Source organism: Hylobates moloch, unplaced genomic scaffold (genome assembly GCF_009828535.3).
Source record: "Hylobates moloch isolate HMO894 unplaced genomic scaffold, HMol_V3 SCAFFOLD_9, whole genome shotgun sequence".
NCBI lineage: Eukaryota > Metazoa > Chordata > Mammalia > Primates > Hylobatidae > Hylobates > Hylobates moloch.
Genome location: NW_026652284.1, coordinates 115,888,115 through 115,908,579, shown reverse-complemented (window position 1 = coordinate 115,908,579; position 20,465 = coordinate 115,888,115). Strand labels below are relative to the sequence as shown.

The window sequence follows — 20,465 nt, the reverse complement described above, 5'->3', positions numbered from 1 at the left end:
AAGCGGCATAGTTGTCTTATTTGCCATTAGTCCCATAACACCTCCTGATGTCCCACTTGCTATGGGTTCTGAAGGGGTGTCATCATACAGTGTCCCCATCTTATCAGCAATGTGAACACAGTGCTTTCTTAGCATTTCTAGTCTTCAGTTTCACATTTACCAGGTGTGGCTTACAAAAGTCATTACATTTCAGGGTCATTATGAAGAATAAAATATCAGATAAAGTGCTAAGCACGGTGACAATGTTGAATTTTACCTGAGCAGCCCTGTGCACCTGAAAACAGTGATGATTACGAAATCTCCCCACCCTTTTGTGTTTCTGGAAAGTGCTTGTTGCAAAGGCCCACTCTTACCCACATGACTTACGTAAGACTCACAGAGGATCCTTTATTTACCTACAGCAAGGACAGACACAAACCCTCAGAATTCCCATTATTTTGCCCCTTAAAAATTAGCTGAACTGTTTGTTTCCACTGGTCAATCAGAAAAAGACATATATCCTGAGTTAAACTTTGGTTCCACTTCTCTCCTTTGTCCAGACCCCTGAACTTAGACCCATCTTCAGTCTGAACCAGCAGACAAGCTCTACCCAAAAGCCCCTTTGGGAAACAGGCCAAGCTCAGGGTAGTGTTCTCTGATCACTGTCCCATCCGGCCACTACCACATATTCATCCCACTGCCCCACACCGTTCTGGCCTCAATCACTTCACTCATGAAAGGGTGAAGTTTCTGCCTGATTTCTGAGATGTAACTTACAGTTCTCATGGTCAGTGCTTTCTCCCTTTTTAATATCCCCTCTCCCTATTGCCAATAGTCCCTTTCTGTGCTCTTGCAGTCACCTTTTCAAATAAAGTCTCCCCTTACCCATGTCTTGATTTGTTTTTTATTTTAAAAACTACATCTGTAAGACAGTAAGAAATAAGAAAATACATTTTAATATTCATTTGTATAAATAACCTCATTTGTCCATTATACATATTCATTTATTATTATTAATATTAATATTCATTAATAATTTTATTTGTTCACTTACATGGAAATTATCATTTTACAAATTTACAAATTATCATTCCTAAGACTCGTAATTTTTCTCCAGATGTCAATTATTGTGTCTCTCACAGACACACACATGTTACATTTTTAAACACAAGCCATCCAAAGTCCCATTATTTTCTCCATTAAAGATTAGCTGAACTGCTTGTTTCCACTAATCAGGAAAAGTCACATACCCTGAGTTGGTTTTCAAGTGATTATGAAGATGGTATAACAACATATAGTAAGTATATCTGAGTTTCACTACATGATATATAAGCTACAATAATTATATTATTCACTGGTAAAGACCAAGTGCCTTTCTGAACTAGCTTTAATTGATCTAAACTATATTTGTGACATGACACTGTTCCTTGGGGAGCAATTATAGTTAAGCTGTCATTTCATAAACAACTAAATCTCAAGAACCTGTCATGGTCTCCATTAAAAGGTTTCCCGTAACTGAGTGCTCACCAAAAAGTTGATGAGTATAATAAAGGAATATCTTACTGACCTCTAACACAACACTCAACACTGAACTTGGAAATTCCGCCACCATAGCTTCAAACATGCTCTTCTTCCAGAGTCCCTTAGCCCAGCAAATGGCGCCACTGTCTTTGCGGCAGCTGAAGCCTGAAGCCTGCCACCTACTGCATGAGGGCACTGACTAGGCCTGTGTGTTCACTGGTTTATCTCTCCAACATGAATAGAGAGGGCGTTTAATACATGTTAATGATCTAATTAGTTATACGTTAATGATTTTACCTCCTAAACATCTCTTACATCTGTCCATTTTCTTCAGTCCTACCACAACCACCCTAGTCTAGGCCCTCATCTCCTCTCCTTGGACCACTGTAGAGTCCTTTCTCTGTATCCACTTCCATCTCCTTCAATTAACAGAAAGGTCTTTTTAAAACACAAGTTGCCCATATTACATCTCTGCTTAAAATACAATGATGTGACTGTCCTGCGAACCTGAGTGCCAATGTTTTGCTACTGCTGTGAAAAGCCCTTCCCAAGCATGCTAGCTCTGGCTCACCTCTCTAGCCTCACCACATTTCTGCTTTTAATTTTAGCCATTCTGGATTTCTTTCAGCTTCTCAAAACTGCTATGCTCCAAGAACTGCACATTCAGTTCAGACGTACAGAGTTGGAAGGAACGTCACATCCACCCTTTAAACAATTAAAAAAAAAAAAAAAACAACTGGACAGAAAGCAAATTAACACTGAAGTCCCTGAGCAAAAACTATTTCTCCCTGTAGGTATCTCTGTCCAAGCATCTACAGGGAGGAATAAATCTCAAGCATTTGCTCATCTGGGGTAGGCTAGCATGAGAGTATGAAGCCCTGGAAACCACCCAATTAGAAAAGTTGAAATCTTCTTAAAAGCTTTTTCTGCAAAAAAATCCCTCCTAGCCCCCAGGCACTCACAGAGAAAGTTAAAGAGAATAAAGAAACCACTTCCCCTGGGGAGCTAGTAAGGGATAAGGGATTGGCGAAATCTGCCCAGACCCACCTATCCTATGTCCTTTTCCTGAACAAAAGCCTAATCTTCAGGAGGAATCGGTATTTAAGGCACCATCTTAGAAGCAGGGACCATGCCCTCGCCATACAGTAAACCTGCAGGTGCCTTGACCTTGGACTTCCCAGCCTCCAGAACCGTGAGAACATAAATTTCTGTGCTTTATACATTCCCCAGTCTCAAATATTTTATGGCAGCAGCACAAATGGACTGGGATACCCTCTGGTATTTAAAAAGAAAAGTCACATTCTGCAAAGTTAAATGACCCATAGGATAAAAAAGGAAAATTTCCAATATAGCATTTTGCAATTGAGTTAAACTTCTTGACCCAACACACATATAAATATATAATAACTATTCTATCCCATAAAGACCATAATGTTATATTCAATTAAAGACATCAAAACTTTTTTCAGAACAAACTATATTCTACAGAAATTATGAGTCCCTATTTGCAAGTAACAGGTATAAACTACATGATTTTCACACAACCTTAACTGACTTGGCAATGAGAAAATTAGGGACAGAAAAGTTCCACTTTAAGGCTATCTTGGTTATCCACTACAACATAACAAACTACTTCCAAATTGAATGGTCTTGAAAAATAACCATCTTATTTATTTGCTCACAATTCAGCAACTTTGGCACTGTTGGGGGCAGACAGGCTCATGAGTTAGTGGTGGCTGTCAGCACGGACCTCGGTTCCTGCTGGTTTGCCTGACTCTTCTTCACCTGAATATCTTAAGCTCCCACTTACCAAGGTAGCCTCAGTGTGATAGGCTTGTGCATGGTGTCTGATTTCCGAGATGAGAAAAGCAGAAGCTAGAAGTCTGTCTTAAAGCTCAGGCTTGGAACTGGCATTGTGTCAGTTCTGCTGCATGCAATCAGGTAAGCGAGATGCAGAGTCAGATAAACTCCGGGAAGGGCACCACGCAGGGCCTTAAGGCTTGCATGTGTGGCCATGGGGGCAGAGCACAATATATACACTACACCACTGATAAAAATGACAAAGCAGTCACTGATCAAAAAGTCAAATTTTAATACCCTCAAAGATTATGGTCTTTTCTAAAGCCTGGCTAGCTACCTGCCAGTCGCCTTCTTTTTCCTAAGTTGGGAAGCAAGGTGGTGATTTCTCTGAGCGCAGAAACCCTGTTTTATTCATCTTTGTACCTCAATGACTGCCTAGAACAGCACATATAACTTATGACAGGCAAGCAATATTTCATGCAAACAAAAGTGAATGACAAATGCCAACTGAAATTAATGCCCAAAAAGTATTAATCACTACCCAAGATGCTAATTAAAACAAAACCTAGAATATACCACACAGGGAGATGAAAGGAAGCACATTTTTGGTATATGGGGTCTAACTGCCCAACAAGGACTTGTAATTGAGCTTAAGTTCTAAGTGTTTGTTTAAAAATGTTAAAAAAGACACCTGAGAAGAACTGTAAAATAAAAGACATTAGTATTAGATAAACAATGTAAATTTATTTCTCTAGAGGTGGGTCTAAAGTGGAAAGTAAAAAGGAGGATATAAAGAATTTTTTAAAAAAATGTTTGGATACAGTACAAGATACAGACAGTTCTCGACTTACAATGGTTCAACTTAGGATTTTTTGACTTTATGATGGTGTGAAAGCAAAACACGTGCAGTAGGAAACTTTATTTCCAGTATCCATACAACCATTCTGGTTTTTCAATTTCAGTTCAATATTTGATAAATTATATGAGATATCCAAGACTTCATTATAAAACAGGCTTTGTGTTAAATGATTTTGCCCAACTATAGGCTAATGTTGAGTGTTCCGAGCATATTTAAGGTAGGCTAGGCTAAGCTTTGATGTTCAATAGCTTAGGTGTGTCAAATACATTTTTGACTTACAATATTTTTAACCTACAAGGGGCTTATTGGGACAAAACCCCATTGTAAGTGAGGATCGGTATATATCTCAAATCAGTTTAACAGCTAAGAAACTGTGAGAAAGAAAGAAGGCCATAAAGCAGGTCCATCAGTACATTCCACGGTGACAGCAAATGTAAATACTACCTATAGGTTATTACCTCAAATATTTCACAGTCTTAAGTTAGGCAATGTAAGAATTATTCCCACCCACATTTACACCTTTGCTCCTTCAATGGGTACTGTATGTGCATACGCACACATATTTATCTATCTAAGAATCATATGCTTGTTCTGTCACTGGTTAATATTGCAATACTTATCTAGGCCAAGAGATTCATCATTAACACTACTATACGTAGAGAAATAGCTCCAACTGAGAAGACTGTTCTTGTCATATCCAACTGGATCATAGTTGTTTTTAATCTTTTTATAAGGCTGAGTTGTACTAGGCACAAAAGAAGGATCAGTTCTCTGGTTTTCTCACTAATTTAGATTGTATTTATCTACAACCTTTAATTAACAGTGTCTTTTGCAGTAATATTTGCCCACTGGAGGACATGTTTAATTAAAACTAGCTAATATAATCCATAAATCTGCAACCAGGCACATATAAATAGCTGTATGCCCCAGTACACTGAAAGCAAATGAATAAATGGTGTTTTGCTTTCATGCCATCATAAAGTAAAAAAATCCTGAGTTGAACCAATGTAAATCGAGAACTGTCTGTATCTTGTACTGTATCTAAACATTTTTTTAAAAATTCTTTATATCCTCCTTTTTACATTCTACCTCAGATCCACATCTAGCAAAATACATTTACATTGTTTATCTAATACTAATACCCTTGTGAAATCTGCATTGTGGAATAGCCCCCTTCACTTCAGGATACTGTCTCCAAGTGCATATAACTGGACTTAAATGAATCATGTAAGGGTAATGTATTAACCCATGCACTAAATATTAATAAAGTTTAATTTCTTAAGAGCATAGGCTCTGCAGTCAGACTTCTAGGATTCAAGTGCCTGATACTAAGTAACTTTTAGCAAGTTACTCAACTTCTCTGTTCTTCCATTTTTTTATATGTCAACAGGAAATAATAATGTCTATCTCACGTTATAAAGACTAAATGAGTTAATAGTAAAGTGCTTAGAATAATGCCTCACACACAGAAAACCACTCCGTGTGTGTACACACACATAAACAGAAGTTTACACATAAATAGAAGTTCTACTGTATTTTCCAAGCACCCAAATGTATTAGAAAGCATGCACCCCTCTTTGGAGAACACCACTCAAGCACTTGCTTTCTATACTTTACTGGGGAGAACAAAAGCTGTCAAAGAATATCTTTAGTTTATAATCTACACTTACCTATTTCCTGCCCAAGGACAAAAATACAAAGGGAGAACAAACAAGGTTTATTTTCCCTTTATTCTCTTGAAAGAACAGATCAATACTTTTATTAGCTCCATGAGACATTTTAAGTTTAATAACCTGACCACTAACACAATGATTACTTAAATAAATCCCCATTCTTGGTATTCAGGATTCTGATCTCATTTGAATTATATCAGTGTAGTAAATGCCAAACTCTAAGCAATAGTAAACCTAACAATGGACTTGGGACCATGGCATTCACATGAAATGGAGTAGCCTCCTCAGAAACAAAACACTTGTTTCTTAGCATAGTTGCTAACTGAGTCAAGCTTTGCATTACTGATAATCATTTTCAAGATTCTGATAATCACCCCTGAAAATAACAATCACTTTTTACATGGGCATTTTAATGTCCTAAGAGTAAGTCATTCCAAACTTGTGTTTAGGTGTTTATTTCAATATCACAGATAGTTCAGGATTCTCTTCTAGATATATACAATTCCATGACCAAGTAAAGCACTGAAGGCATTCCAGAATATATTCCTTACGATTTAAACGAATGCTATGATCCACTATTCCCCATAATGACATCATTCTAGCCCAATAGTTATTCTACCCTTCTCCCTCACGTCTGTTAATGTCCTGAATTTATTCTTAAAGACTAAATTTAATTTCATCCATAATTATTTCTATAGAAATAACTCTCCATTACGCCTTTAAATTCTATGCTGTGCCTCTACCTTTGTAATATTAATTCAATCTTTATCTTATATTATTTAGTAAAATTTATTGTTTCCCCTATTAGATTATGAATTACTTGAGAGCAAGTAGGACCAACATTTAATTAAGCATTTTTCCTATATAATGGTTTCTCAATAAATACTTATAGAGTTAAAACTTATGTTTCTCCAAATTGAATGGCACTATTCAATAAGGTTTTTATTGATTTTTTTGTTGTTGTTGCAGAGATTACTCAAATATATTAAAGCTATAAATACTATTATTTCAATATATTAATTTTCCAACTACAGATCACTAGGTATTATTAGCAGTGGTTGAGATTATTTGGTGTTGCTCCGTTGACTGTAATTTTAACCTAATATCTATTTTGAAATGATAAACAGCCCAACTTATTTAGATGTTAATAATTCTAAAGATCAATGAAGTGTACAAGTAACTTTTCCAGAATATAATATGAGCAAAATAAACATAGACACACACACACACATGCAAGTAATATACAATCTGAAATAAGCTATCTTACATACTTGCTATCTGCATTTGCTCAAGGGTGGATATTCCAGGAGGAGGTGTGTGGAGGACAAACTGTGAAGCCCAGAAACATGAAACCGTTAATTCAGAAAACCCCAGACTGCAAAAGTCAGGCTACGAGTGGGGAGAACGAAATGAAAGATTTAAAATCAAAGGCAAGAAACTGATACAGCAAAGAGCCTACTGCAATAGATAGGGTAAGGGGTGATAGTGTTCTAAATTAAGGAATGAAATCAAATGTAAAGAGAGATGATAATTAATTTAGAAAGTAAATGAATGGTATCTGAAGGTTGGAGGCAAGCAGGTCAATGAGGGAGAAGAGTGTGGACAAAAATTATGTCCTGGTATCTGGCATGGGTACTCAAATACACTGTGTTGTCTGTCATTTACTCCAGTAAACAACACAGGAAAAAGTCAAGGTTGGCCAAGAAGAGGAGGTATGAAGTTCAGATATGGACATGGCAAATCTCTAAGATGTCTGTGGGATACCCAAGTGGAAGTGTTCAGTGGCCATTTGGTCTAACAGTCAGAACAGAGACAGGTGACACACCCAGTGCCAGAAAGCACAGGTCAGGCTGGCTCGTAAGCCTGACTTCTTTCTCTATAACCGTGATTCTCAATTTGCCTTTGTATTATGTGTCCATTTTTCATGTAATTACATATTATTTCTTTCAATGGAAATTTATAGTTCAGTCTATGGCATGAATTTTTACCATTTTCCTCCAAAAGACTGCATCCTAGAAAGGAGGGATTACGTTCTGTTCATATTTCCTATCTCCAATACCAGTATAGTCATGCAATTTTCAGTTGGTCCAATTTGGTGATCCTTATGGAGCCCAGAGCCAAAATAATCAGTATAGTAATATCCAAGATATATAAGCCCAGCAGTATATTGCTAAACCACTAAAAATACTTTTACTTTTCGGTTCAGCAATAGACATAGAGATGTACCCTCTATGATGTACCCTCAAAGTAAGCAGAGATGTAATTAAAGAGTTAAATATAACAAAATTCATCACACACTTTAATTTCTTTTATTTTTTCTTTTTTTTTGAGATGGAGTCTTGCTCTGTCCCCCCAGGCTGGAGTGCAGTGGCGTGATCTCCGCTCACTGCAAGCTCCGCCTCCCAGGTTCACGCCATTCTCCAGCCTCAGCCTTTGGAGTAGCTGGGACTACAGGCGCCCGCCACCGCGCCTGGCTAAGTTTTTTTGTATTTTTAGTAGAGACAGAGTTTCACCTTGGTCTTAATCTCCTGACCTCGTGATCTGCCCGCCTCAGCCTCCCAAAGTGCTGGGATTACAGGCATGAGCCACCGCGCCCGGCCCAGACACTTTAATTTCTAAATTTACTACTTTGTGACCAACGTACATGTAATAGACTGTTTCTAGTCTTTCATATGTAATAAAAATTTTAACGGGCCTATATGTAAGGATTATAATCAAATTTTTAATTATTCATTGGCTCAGGAATATAACACCAATGCTAATAATATGTCCCCAAACAATATCACTAGATTATTTCAGGAACCCCTCAATATATGCCTGGCTGTTTTTGGATTTCACTTAACAAACTTAAGTTCAAGTGTTGCTTTCTGCCTCAATAATCAAGCACTGTAAGGAGAACAAATGTTAAGATTTAAATTCCCTCCACAATACACCTGAAATGCTGTCATATTTGTAAATACCAACCTAAATAACTTCCCCAATTCTCACAGACAGGGGCTGTGTCACAAGACCCAAGCCCAGAGGGTCCTGTCCTCTGAGAACAGGACAAATGTAGCTTCTGAAGATTTACTCCTCCTGCTGCCGCTTACTGGTTCTCTTCCTTCCAGTTCCCACTACAAGATGTGGGTTGACAAAATGAGAAAGTAGAAGGGAACCATCCATCATAAAACAATGGCCATTATGGGCCAATCACTTTCTCTAAATTTATATAATCCATAGTGGCCTTTCTACTTTATCATAGGCCCAAGATTTAATGACTACTAGGAGTGACTCATAGTAACTAAATGTATCCTTAAGTGATTATTTTTAATATCAGACTGCCTTGATGTCAACAAGATTCAAAATCCCAACTAGCCAGCTGCTATGGTTTCAATGTTTCCCCTCCAATTCATGTTGAAAATGGCCACTGTGGGGGTGTGGGGGTAATTAAGAGGTGAGGCCTTTTGGGAAGGGCTGAAGTCATGAGGACTCTGCCCCCATGAATGGATTCAAGCCTTTTAAAAGGGCTGAGGTAATTAGCTGAGGCGCTTTTCACTCTTCCGCCTTCTACTATGCGAGGAGGCAGCAAGAGGGCCCCCACCACACACCAAATGCAGGTGGCTTGATCTTAGATTTCCCAGCCTCCAGAAACATAATAAATTTCTGTTCTTTATAAATAACCCAGTCTCAGTATTTTGCTATAGCAGCACAATGGTCTAAGACAACCAAATTAGTTTTGGCACTGTGGATACAAAAAACTAGCCTACATGTACATTATCACTTTATTTCTAGAGGTAAATTACCAAGTGAACATCAAAAATCATTTTCGCATAAATTATCTGAAAAAATATTATGTCTCTGAAAATCAATCAGGAGCAACAAAAATGGCAACATTTAACATATGACTGTAAAATATTTACTATGCTAGGAAATCTGTAAATCCATGATGATTTCCATGGAATAGGCTGCTACCAAGTAGTAATATAAGGGGTTTTAAATTGTCTATGACATACTATGCTACAAGGTAAGAATGCAAGCTCACTTCAAAAAAGAAAGTTTCCCTGAAACTCCAGAAACAGACATGTTTTATCTCTCAAGACCCTTGACCTAACCATTTATATGAAGAGAACAAATATATCACATTCCCAACATTCAGATTCTAGAAAAATTTTAACATAAGAAACTTTTGCTGGTTATAAGACAAAGTTACTGCAAATAGTATGTACACAGAGTAGAATGCTTAGAGGCTAAAAGAACAATTATCAAATTAATAAATTTAATAAACCTAATTTAAACTTACAGACTTAACATAGCACACTAAACCTTGAAAATCAAAATCACAGTACAAAAATGCCTCCTGACTAAAAACCTCAGGCACATTTTTCCCAAAAAATGGAAAATTTTTTTATCTTAATAAAGATTACACTAAGTTATTAAAACATTCATGTACAGAAACACGTAAAGTAGAAAAGTATCACAAAACCCTATCCTCCAGAAAATAACTGCTATTAAGATTCTGATTCGCTTTTTCAAATAATTCTCCAACTTGGATCTTGGATTTTCTGTATCTTGACTTTTCTTTTTTCATTTAATAATATAGCATAGACACTTAAAACAGAGCATTATGCATAGAGATATAATGTATTTAATGTCATATTACAACTCACTTTTTAAAATGGTCCATAAACATTCTTTCACTCCAGCATGACTATGCATGTGGCATTTCCTCTCCTGAAATAGTCTGCCATCATTAAGCAACCTGGAGAAGCCTCATCATCTAAAACAGTTCAAATGTCATTCTCTACTTTAACTTCGCAGGACCTCTGGCCAATGCCACCCGCATTCTGCTCCCTTATAACTTCATTTATGTCTTTTATAAAAATCTGTCTAGTCAAATAAAACGGCTTGTAATTTCCCAGATGCCTTCTGTGCTTCAATACGGTGCTCCTCTGTCACCACCCTTCAATTTCACCATCTCACTTCTGATCCCAGCCAGCCAGCCTCTTTAGAGACAACCTCCTTAGAGCAGCCTTCCCTGAGCCTATCACCAGGATCCTCCTCTCTGTCCTTTCAGGGCACCTGTATTATTAATATTAACTTATTCATCTGCATTCACCAAAAAAACTGGCAGTTTTTTGAGCCCAAAGACCATGACTTAATCACTTCGATTTTCCCAGAACAATGTCTGGCTCAGAGAAGGCCCTCAATAAATGCTAGGTATAGACAGAACCAGATCCACTGACGGATGAACCAGTGAATAAAAAAAAAAATGTAAACCCTAAACCGTAATGTATCTGTAGGTCCTCAAAGACAGAGTACCTTGTTCCAATGTTGATTTGGGGTTTACACTGACCATGTTCCGAGCTGGCGCTGATCAGCACCAGAGGTTAAGGTTTATCTGCAAAAAACCCATGGAGAACAATTTCCATAGCTTCTTAAAAAACTTCTAAAAAAAATCATAACACAGCATTTAGAATTTCACCCTTTATAAGCTCAGATACATAACTCAAGAGAGTGAATATACATTAAGGTCTGAACACTAAATGATTCATGTGTCCAATGCTGTGCCATTGAAAGAGTGTTGAAAATGGTTCATTAACAGAAGAGAAATTATTCAATTAATGGAAATCACTTTATCAGATGGAGTTTCACAAACAGTAGTTCTCTCTCGCCCCAGAAGCTGGAAGTGTACCATCAGCATTAATTCCACACTACACTATTCTCTACTCACAGCTATTCCAGCTATTTCGTTTCCTCCAGTTCATTCTATTAACTGACACAAGCATGAAAGCTTCTTTTTAGGATTGATTGCAGTGCTATATTAGCTTGAAACAGGGCTGGCTTGAAACTTGCATGCTCCATTATGCTAAGCAGAAATATTGTTTTTCAGTATCCTGAAAGCAGTAACTTCTAAATGGTCTACTTCAGACATTGTAAGTACTTGAAATGGACTCTAATCTCAAACACAGAAATTATAATTTTCAAATTAAATTTTAATTATAATTTAAATTTATAGTTTTTCTTTCCTTACCTCAAAGCTGACAATGAAAAGCAATATTTGAGATTTTATTTCATACACTTTATTGATGTTGTGAGTCAATAATGATGTGAACACATTCTGAGAAATGCATTGTCAGGTGATTTCCTCATTGTGCAAACATCAAAGAGTACACTTACATAAACCTAGACGGCATATCCTACTGTATACCTAGGCTATATGGTATAGCCTATTGTTCCTAGGCTACAAACCTGTACCTCATGCTCCTGTACTAAGTACTATAAGCAATTGTCACACAATGGTAAATATTTATATTTCTAAACATAGAAAAGGTACAGCAAAAATACAGTGTTATAATCGTATGGGACCACCATCATATATGCAGTCCATCATTGACTGAAATCACTATGCAGCACATGACTGCACTTTATTTTATTTCATTTACAAACTTGGAGACAACAAAGTATTAGTTTCAGGTTCATCATCATCAACTAGACTATGAACTACTTAAAGCAGGGTCTATAATCTGGTCATCTTTCTACCTATTGCATATTAAGTATACAGAGCATATTGAGCATAAAGAACCAATATACAAAGGTTTCCACCAGTCATGTTTTGTTTGAGTAACGAGTCTGTCTATGAAATGTTCATAACGTAATTTTCTGTTTACAAGACACATATATTCCCCCGAGTTCTGCAGGTATGGCTGAGTACATTCCTAACAGGCTGCCCACCTATAAATATCAACTGTAAACTCCTAAACTCACAGCAAAATATAAAAGTTAACTATCTGAAGCGCTGAAGACTGATCGAAAACAGGCGGATTCTGAAAGAAAGTTATGACTTCAGCAAAGGAAATACCCTGGGGTGAATTTACTCATTTTAGGGCTTTTGGCCTTAGTGGCAGAGATTGAGAAAACCATAGTGCTGAAATGTGAGGGAGGAATACTAGAAAAGATAGTCAGAGTTGCAGATAACCAAATATTATGTATAAAATCTTCTGAAATCTCTGGCTGGCCTCTGAATCATGTGACAAAAATTAAACACAAAAAGCCAAACTAAGGAAAGAAATGAACTGAGACTTGAACTCCTACCCAATAGACACAGTTTATACCCTGAATCCAACCAAGTTAATTAGCTGCTAAAACAAAAATATCAAAATTCTTCTGCGAAAGTAACAGAATCCAAGGTTTCTACAATGTACATTCACAATAGCCAGCATACAATCCAAAATTACTCAAAATGCAAAGGACTGAAGCAATGACTCTTCATCAAGATAAAAGACTTCCAGTGCAAAATAAATCTAAGATGGCCAAGACTTAGAAGACTTAGAAATTAGTAGACAGAGATGTTCAAGGACCTATTTAACCATACTCAGTGACAGAGAGGAAAATAACACTTGCAATGAATTAAAAAATAGAAAATCCCAACAGAGAAAAACATATTTTTACATACAGTGATTCAAACATAAATTCTGAAACAGATAATTACGATTCCTGATATAAAAAAAATTACTTGGTGGGTTAATTGCAAAATGAAGACAGAAAGGAATCAATGAGTTTAAGATACAGCAGTAAAAGTTATAAAATCTGAAGGACAGGAAAAAAAAAAACAGAGCCACAGAAACCTCTGTGAGGGTGACAAAAGGCTGAAATATGTGTAACTGAAATCTCAAAAGAATGAGGGGAATCGATCAGAAAAATAACTGAAGTAGTAACTGAAATATTATGATAAAATGTACAAATCCTTTTAAAAACAAATTTTCACAAAAGATGCCATAGAAATCTGCCTAGTGTCATACCAAAGATACTGAATTCATTATCAAACTCCAGGCCCAGATTGCTTCACTGGTGAATTCTATCAAATATTTAGGAAGAAGTAATACCAATCTGATATATATTCTCTGAGAAAATGGAAAGAAACACTTCCCCAGTCATTTTATGAAACCAGCATAACACTAACACTAAAATCTGACAAAAATATTATTTAAAAAAATGTATAAGTCAGGCTGTGAGTGGTGGCTCCTGCCTGTAATCCTAGCACTTTGGGAGGCAGAGGTGGGTAAATCACATTAGGCCAGCCTGGTCAACATGGAGAAACCTTATCTCTACCAAAAATACAAATGTTAGCCAGGTGTGGTGGTGCATGTCTGTAATCCCAGCTACTCAGGAGACTGGGGCATGAGAATCACTTGAACCCAGGAGACAGAGGTTGCAGTGAGTCGAGATTGCGTGACTGCACTACGGCCTGGGCAACAGAGCAAGATTCTGTCTCAAAAAAAAAAAAAAAAAAAAAAAAAGTATAGGTCAGTATCACCCATTAAAATAAGATGCAAATGAATCCAGCACTATATAAAACAGAAAATATGTCAATATTAAGTAGGGCTTAACCCAAGAATACAAAGAAGGTTTTAGTTTTAAAAATCAATCATTAAAATCTACCATATAAACAGTGTAGAGAAACACCTTGTGTTTATTTCAATAGATGCAGAAAAAGCATTCAAAAAAATTTACTACCCACTGAGGATCAGAACTCTCAGTAAAACTGAAGTAGAAGGGAACTTCCTCTACCTAGCAAATGAAATCTACCAAAAAAACACCTGTAACTAATATTGTTCTTAATGCTAAAATAACTGCATGCTTTCCTCCTTGATTAGAAACAGGAATAATTTCTACTCTCCTCACTTGTCTTTGGCATTATACTGGAGATACTAGCCAAAATAATGCAAGTAAAATAATAAGATGTATAAAAACTGGAAAGGGAGAAGTGAACTATTTAAGCAAATGGTATAATGATGTGCATGACAAATCCTAAGAAATCTACAAAATAACTTACTAGAATAAGTGAATTTAAATTTAGCAAGGTAGCAGAAGACATGGTTAATATACAAAAAGTTATTATTAGAAAGAAACTGGAAAATAGAAATTTAAAAATATTCAATTTACGATAGTGTCAACACAAAATATTTAGGAATAAGTTTAACAAAAGACATACAAAACTTCTGCCTTAAAAAGTACAAAACGCTGTTGATGGAAATTAAATGGAAGACTCAATATTGTTAAGATGTCAAATCTCCCACAAATTGTTCAACAGCTGCAATGCAATTGCAATTCTAATCCCAGCAGATGGTTTTGTAGTAATTAAGAAAGAAATTCTTAAATTTATATGTAATTGTAAAGGATCTAAAATATCTAAGTAATCCTGAAAAAGAAGGACAAAGGCGGAGGAACTACATTACCTAAACTCATGTCTCACTATGTACAAACCTACAGTAATCAAGACAGTGTGGTACTGGCATAAGGATCCATAAATAGATTGAAAGAAGTGAACTAAAAGCTTAGAAATATACCCCCACTTATATGCTCACCTGATTTTCTCATCAAAGGCACCAAAACAATCAGTGGAGGGAAACATCTTTCAACAAATAGTGCAAGAAAAACTAGATAACCATACGGGAAAAAAGATGAACTTGAGCCTCTATCTCATACCATACACAAAAATTCATTTGAGATATATCATAGACCTAAAAGTAAAAGCTACAATAACACTTTTAGAGAAAATACAGAAGAGTATCTTTATAACTTACAAAGAACTCTAACATTTCCTTGAGGTTGGCAAAGATTTCAAGATTCAAATACAGGAATAGCCAATAAGGATATGAAAATTGCATAAAATGATCAATCATAAGGGAGATGCAACTTCATACCACAGGAAGATACCAATATACCATCAAAATGGCTAAAATAAAAAGGGCTGACAGCACCAAATACTGATGAGGGTATGAGGCAGCTACAACCTGCACACATTTGTTTGTGGAAATGTTACAAGGTGTAAGTGCTTTGGAAAAAAGTATGACAATTTCTTGTAATACTAAATACACAACAATTTTCAATACTGGGTATTTAATAAAGAGTAACAAACATATCTGGTTATGAAACAACTTGTACAAATAGCAAAGACATGCAATCAACCCAAATCCCTATCAATGACAGGCTGGATAAAGAAAATGTGGTACATATACACTATGGAATACTATGCAGCCCTAAAGAGGAATGAGATCATGACCTTTGCAGAGACATGGATGGAGCTGGAAGCTATTATCTTCAGCAGACTAACAGAAGAACAGAAAAGCAAACACCACATGTTCACACTTATAAGTGGGAGCTGAACAATGAGAACACATGGACACAGGGAGGGGAACAACACACAGTGGGGCCTGTCATGGGGGCAGGGGGAGGGAGAGCATCAGGATAAATAGCTAATGCATGTGGGGCTTAATACCTAGGTGATGGGGCAAACCACCATGGCACACATTTACCTATGTAACAAACCTGCACGTCCTGCACATGTATCCCAGAACTTAAAACAAAATACAACGTTAGAAAAAGAAAAAGAAACAACTTGTATAAAATGTTCAGAGCAATTTAATTTATAATAACCAAAAAATTAAAAGTGCCTAGACAAATGGATAAACAACAATGATACATTCAGGTAACAGATAATTATTCATCAGTAAAAAGAAATGAACTACTAATATACACAACAATATGCAAGAGTCATGTATATGAACATTCAGAAGAAAGACAAAAGAAAAATAGGATTTAAATAAAATATAAACAATGATATTTTTGAACCTTTATGTACCAAATATTTAACACATTATCTCATTTAATTTTAAATCATCTAACCTCCTATTACAAATGAGGAAACTGAAGTGGAAAGAAGTTGAATAGGTTTCCCAAAGTCACACTGCTAGTTTGACTCAAAAGGATATATTTTCAGGAATCTGTAACTCACACTAAAGTTAAAAGGAAAAGACAGAACGACTAAATTTACTAAGTTTTTAATTAACTTTAAAAGTGTGTGTAGGTGGATGCTAAGAGAAAACATCTCTAAAAACACCAAACAGAATATAAACTAAACATCTGCTTCCCTTTGATTCAGGTTAAAATACCTGCAGTGTAGACCTCACTGTCTTACCTTAGGGAACTGTTTTACAGGAATTAACACTTTCTGTCCCAGTTTCATGTTCTTATTAATCACCACATCGATGTACTTTTCTTCATCCTTGCCTTCTCCTTTTTGAAACTTTTCTATTTCTGTGGAGGCAAAAAGATAACCATGAAGTGTATGACGCAGAAATGCAGGGGTTGGGTGTTCTGGTTAGCTCTGTTGTGGCATGAAATCAACTACTACTGAAGTATGGACTATTAAATTGAGGCAATTGTTTTCAAGTACATTTCCTGTTTTATCAATGATTCTTCATAAATGGAATAAATGCATGTATCATGGCTCTACAAAGTTAAATCTCAACTGCTCATACCAACAGAGGAGAACAACAGACCAGATAACAAACACAAAAATAAGTTACTTCGGGTCTTCTGGATTCCTAGATAAGGCTGATCAAATAAAGAAGAAAAGCCATTAAGTATTCACAGTTCAGTGATACAAAGCGCTGAAACATCCCTAGTTATCAATCTTGCCTGGCTTTTCAAGGCTTCTACAACCAAGAACTGATTCTATGATGGCATTAAACACCCTAGGCAACCTTCCAGTAGCCCACCTCCCCAGTCAAATCTTCCCTCCTTGCATATGACACATATCAACTATATGCTAATGTCTTTACTAATGCTCTTCGCTCTACTTGTTACGATGATTTCACCTTCATCTCCTTTCGAGACTCAACCACATCAAATCTCTTTTTCTGTGCAAGTGTTTCTTTCCTCAATGGGGCGGCAAGAATGGAAGAATCAATCACTCTCACCTTGATGCTCACAAAGCACTTTACGTGCAACTCTACTACTACCCTTAGATGGAAAAAAAAATATGCTACCTCTCCCTCTGGAACATAAATTTCTCTTAGGTAAAATCTATTTATTCACTCATAAATATCTTAAACTAAGCAAGTTCCAGATCCTATAAAATTTTAGCACAAAGTTTCATTCACCCTGTGGCCCACAGTATTTGGTTGCACAAGAGACACAAAATTAGGTGCTTGCATGACTGCTGAATGAATGAGTATGTGAACTGTTACCTCCAAGGACCAACCTATAGACACCCAGGTTCAGAGAAGGATAAAAGCCTGGAGAAGGTATCAAAGACGGTATCAGCTATACAAAGGAATATACATATTTATCCATTTTGCTTGTTAAGCTAGGAACATTGAAGAATTTAATATGTGCCATCCCTGAACAACATATCTCACGTTCATGACATAATTCAATCCTCAAGACAGATGACAAAGAGGAGGTTCAAAGAGGTGACTTCACAATAAATGGCAAAGGTAAGATTTATCCTCAGGTTTGTTTGGCTCCAAAGACAAGGTGCCTGTGCAGTCTCTCCCACCATTTTTATGTCATATCAGAAAAAAAAGTAAGAAAGATTTTTACAGTATCTTGGGACAAATGAAAGATTTATTAAGCTAGAGGCTTTGAGCCTGGGGCTTCTGTCACCACTGAAACAGCCAATGGGCTTCATAGTACCACGGAGGAGCTTTCACTCCATCATAATATGCAGCCTCCTATTTCTAACTAAATGATTGTCTATTAAAAGGTTTTGAATGAGCAACAAAGAATTATTACAATTTAAAAGACACTAAATGGGACATAAAAATTCTAAGATTCTTGTCTCAGATCTGCTAATAATTGTCTTCACAATTAGAAAAAAGTACATCAGTTAGGATGCAGGTTCTTCAAGTTCAAAATGAGAAAAGGGAACTAGAATATCCAACGATTTAGTTCTAAAACCTTAGCATCTCATGTGACTTACAAATGCGGACAAAGCCTCTCACTCCTTGATGAAACTTTGGTCACTAACAGTAAGCAAGGTGCTTTCCTGAGTTCTGTGAGTCATTATAGCAAATTATCAAACCGGAGGAAGGATCCTGGAGCCTCCAAATTTGTAGTTAGGCAGAAATCTGGGTAGCCCGGGCATTACACTGTGGCTGGCATCTGAAGTGGAGGCAGTCTTGTGGGATTAAGCCCTTGATCTGTGGGGAGGGCAGGAGGCCTGATGCTAACTCCTGCAGTTAGCTTCAGAATTGAATTATTGGATACACAGCTGGCATCAGAGAATTGGTTAGTGTCTGAAAACACTATACAATAGGGATTAACAGTGATGAGGTGGGGGAGACGGAAGGAAGCAGGGTAGAAACTGAAGATAAGAAAGGATGGCTAAGAGAAGGAAACAGCAAATTACATCTGCAGCTTCTAATCAAAGCTTCCAAGAAGAGATAAAGACTAAGTCACCAAATAAATGAATTTGTCATTTTGTCTGCTTTCTTGTACTACACTATGTTTTGATCCTGAAAAATTAATTCTAAGTGGAATCTGTAAAGGAAAATATACACAGAAATAGAAGAGTACCTTTAATTTTATTGATTTTTTTCTATAAAAAAATACATGCACATGGTAACAATTTAAAACAATATGACAGGATATAAATTTTTTTTTAAGGTTTCTCCTATCACTTCAACTCCAGAAATAATTATAATCAACTATTTTTATATACTCTTGCAGAAATTTTCCACGAATAGAATAGACACACACACACACACACACACAGTTTGAAAACTGTAGCACCAATGGTATAAATGAGCTACATTGGTTTTGTTTTCTTCAGTAAAGAGCAGTAAGTCTCACATCAGCTGCACCGAGTATAACAATTCATGACTTCAGCTTTAATAAGAAGAAAATAAGTCCCACCTTTCATTATCTATTTACGCAATAATTAGAAATACCTTTGGCATAGTTAGAAGATTCAACAAAATCAGGTACACTGAAACGTCCTAAAATTTGTTTTTGTATGGTATGTGTATGGGTGTCAAAATAGATTCAACTGTCTCCTTTTCAATTAACAAAGTAGTTTAGTAATTGTTGAAAACTCACACCAGATGCACAATATTTAAATCCATAAATTCAGAATTCCACATGTTCTTTGTGTCAGTGTTATTTAACATTTTGATGTAAGAAAATCATACACGTAAGCTTTTAAAAATTAGGAATTACGTATTTTATCACATATTACAGTTTAAGATCATCTATTATTTTAAAAAGGAAAATGAAAGAAAATGTATATAAAATATCTAATTTCCTCTCTACATACACACAGCATCCTACAAATCTTAAGTTGCTAGAATGCACTGTTTCTATCTTAAATTTTGAATGATGTAGGAATATTTTAAGATTTTTAAAAAATTTTTTAAGTCTGATGCCATATCAGAAGCATGTAGGTTTGCATTTAACAGGCCTAAAGCACCACACAACAATGCAAAGAGCCCTGAGCCCCATCACGCGAGTCAAACAGACCTGGTTTAATCACGAATGCTGTACTTTTCTCAGGCCCTTGTGCCTTCCAATATACAATTCAAAACTGGTTGAAACTTTTCTTGTTTTTAGCAGATGCTGTTCAATCAACAATTTTTATTTTCAACTTGAATGAGGATTATAAGTAGCTTAATTTGTTTTCGAAATCCAGAAATACACAAAATGGAGAATTGTACATAACGCACAAAAATGGAGAATTGTACAAAATTATCTATGAAATCTTGAGACATCTGTCTCAAGGATTTATGCTTGTCCCTAACTGCAAGTTGCATATCCAAAAACCCCTGCTACTATCGCTGTCACCTTCCCCGAGGGAGGAAAGACACTTGAGA

General features: G+C 36.2%; 1 protein-coding gene across 6 annotated transcripts in view; it reads right to left on the bottom strand.

The window, feature by feature from the left end:
• KHDRBS3 (KH RNA binding domain containing, signal transduction associated 3) overlaps positions 1 to 20,465 on the bottom strand; it is a 197,800-nt gene that overhangs the window by 116,887 nt on the left and 60,448 nt on the right. For all 6 annotated transcript variants that reach the window (XR_009215021.1, XR_009215022.1, XR_009215019.1 and 3 more), the window contains exon 2: positions 16,790 to 16,908. Coding sequence is in view for 3 of the 6 variants with exons in the window: in XM_032760488.2 (XP_032616379.1) it covers positions 16,790 to 16,908 (119 nt within the window). In the remaining 3 variants the exon portion in view is untranslated. The remainder of the gene's footprint in view (positions 1 to 16,789; positions 16,909 to 20,465) is intronic.